The following is a 2,181-nucleotide window of genomic DNA, read 5'->3' on the forward strand; positions in this document are numbered from 1 at the left end:
CGGAAATGTGTGCATAATTACTGTCTCGGCCGGCAAGTTCATGAAAAGTGACCATAATTTCTATTTATGGAAAGCTTTTGTACAGACTTCAACATAAGTTAAGGACCACTTGCAAATTTGTCTAAGATTCCCCGAGGATTTCCGTGCTGCACCTGGTGGTTTTGTCACTTTAGGAAGCTTTGCAGTAGGCATTGGTAACCCATAAACACTTTCAGAGCAAAGAAATTGGAGACATTCCTTGCTGTCTTTTTTTATCGAATTAATTTTTTTTTAAATCAGGGCTGTCTGTCAAGGTGGTCTACACTTATATTGAAGTCTGTATTTTATAACTTCATGGCTCTCCACTTGTGTCAAATGTACCACCCCCGGGGCGGTGCCACTGACTGAAGTGTCTTTATGCCATTCCCAAAGGGAGGACATTTCTCGTTCTAATGCACAGTAGAATTGTAAATGGGCTGATCTAACAATGTCATGCTCAAAACTGTGCCCGAACTACAACAGGGGACTGCTGCTTTTTCTTTCCTAATCCTTACTATCGTCATTTTCCTTTACTTCTTTTGTATGTTTGTCACTCTCTTGTGACCCGCTATTTCCGGGGTGCCTTGATAGTCGAAGCAGACTTTGTGCTGTTGGAGCGAGAGAGGTGAGCAGAGTAAGTCGGATTCCCTGTAAGGACTTCTCTGTTGACATCCACCCCTTGGTGCTCATATGACCTTATGCAGTTGCAAGCGCCGTAAAACCTCTACTAAAACAAAAATCAAATGTACACTATGCTAGCTGGTATGTGTGAGACACCGTGGTGAAATCAGACGCTCGTCAAACTAATGAAATGGAAAAAAAGTCAACATTTAATGTGTTATGCCTGTTTGACAATTTTCAAATATATTTTTTCTATTGCTTTGGAAGATATACTACAGCATGTATTTTACTGGCAAACATTGTGCAAATGTACCCCAAAAATGTAAAGTATGTTGTGCTTTCGAAAAAAAACTACAGCTCTGGAAGTCACCAAACTTTGGCGGCCACTTTCTCGATAATTGTACTTCTGACACCAAGCGACACTCACTTCCTTCAATCGTAAATATCTCAAGTTTTGCTCATGATAGAGGTACATTTTTTACACCCAAAGCAAGGTAAACAAACAGGCTTTAGGATTACACGACTACTCCATGTGCCCCAAAATTGGCGAGCACGTGATTCCAGCGCGTCATGATACATGATTGTGTTTTGTCTGCCAGGTTGGAGAGCGCCTACGACCCGCGAACCTCCGCCAAAAGCATCGGGATTGTAGGCGTGGCGTTCCTCAGCCTTGTCTTCGGCTGTATCGTCATGCTCGACCTGTCGACCCTCTACACATACCTGGGCACAAAGATCGAAGGTCACCAACACTTCCTCACAGAGCGGCAGAGATACAACAACTTCTCTGACCGGGGTCCGGGTCTGGGTGGCGGGAACAACGATGACGTCAGATCCAACATACACCTGGGCGACCTCAGGGACCCGCTGTCTGGGTACAACACCTCAGCGCCCCCCGCCCATACACAGCTGGTCGTCCCGTCTACGAACACAGGCGCGGGGGCGGGCTCTACTACACACTCGGGTCAAGGACGGGGTGAGAACGAGGCGGGCGAGAAACGTTCTGACCACGCACACAGTTCTCTGACCTTTCCCGGCTCACCTTGACCCCGCACGGGGTGACGGTAGTGGACGAAGAGGGTCAGACATTCAGGGCCAGACGTCCGTCCTGGTCGCTCAGACAACAAACTGTTCAGCCCCGTTTGCCTCACAGGCCATCAGAGACGTGCTAAGTGTGCGAACACAGTGAGGCCATCAGAGACGTGCTAAGTGTGCGAACACAGTGAGGCCATCAGAGACGTGCTATGTGTGCGAACAGCACGTGCCATCAGAGACGTGTTATGAGAGCGAACAGCACAGGCCATCAGAGACGTGTTATGAGAGCGAACAGCACAGGCCATCAGAGACGTGCTTAGTGTGCGAACACAGTGAGGCCATCAGAGACGTGCTTAGTGTGCGAACACAGTGAGGCCATCAGAGACGTGCTTAGTGTGCGAACACAGTGAGGCCATCAAAGACGTGCTTAGTGTGCGGACAGCACAGGTAATCAAAGACGTGTTATGAGGGCAAACAGAGTGAGCCAGTCGCCGTTCCGTCACCACCTCC

At 48.3% G+C, this 2,181-nt stretch overlaps 1 protein-coding gene across 1 annotated transcript in view; it reads left to right on the top strand.

The window, feature by feature from the left end:
* LOC118478453 overlaps positions 1-2,167 on the top strand; it is an 8,211-nt gene extending 6,044 nt beyond the window's left edge. The window contains exon 2 of the mRNA XM_035972067.1: positions 1,239-2,167. Within this exon, the coding sequence (XP_035827960.1) occupies positions 1,239-1,683 (445 nt within the window). The 3' untranslated portion in view covers positions 1,684-2,167. The remainder of the gene's footprint in view (positions 1-1,238) is intronic.
* Positions 2,168-2,181: the final 14 nt, after the last annotated feature.

Source organism: Aplysia californica, unplaced genomic scaffold (assembly GCF_000002075.1).
Source record: "Aplysia californica isolate F4 #8 unplaced genomic scaffold, AplCal3.0 scaffold00572, whole genome shotgun sequence".
Classification (NCBI taxonomy): domain Eukaryota; kingdom Metazoa; phylum Mollusca; class Gastropoda; order Aplysiida; family Aplysiidae; genus Aplysia; species Aplysia californica.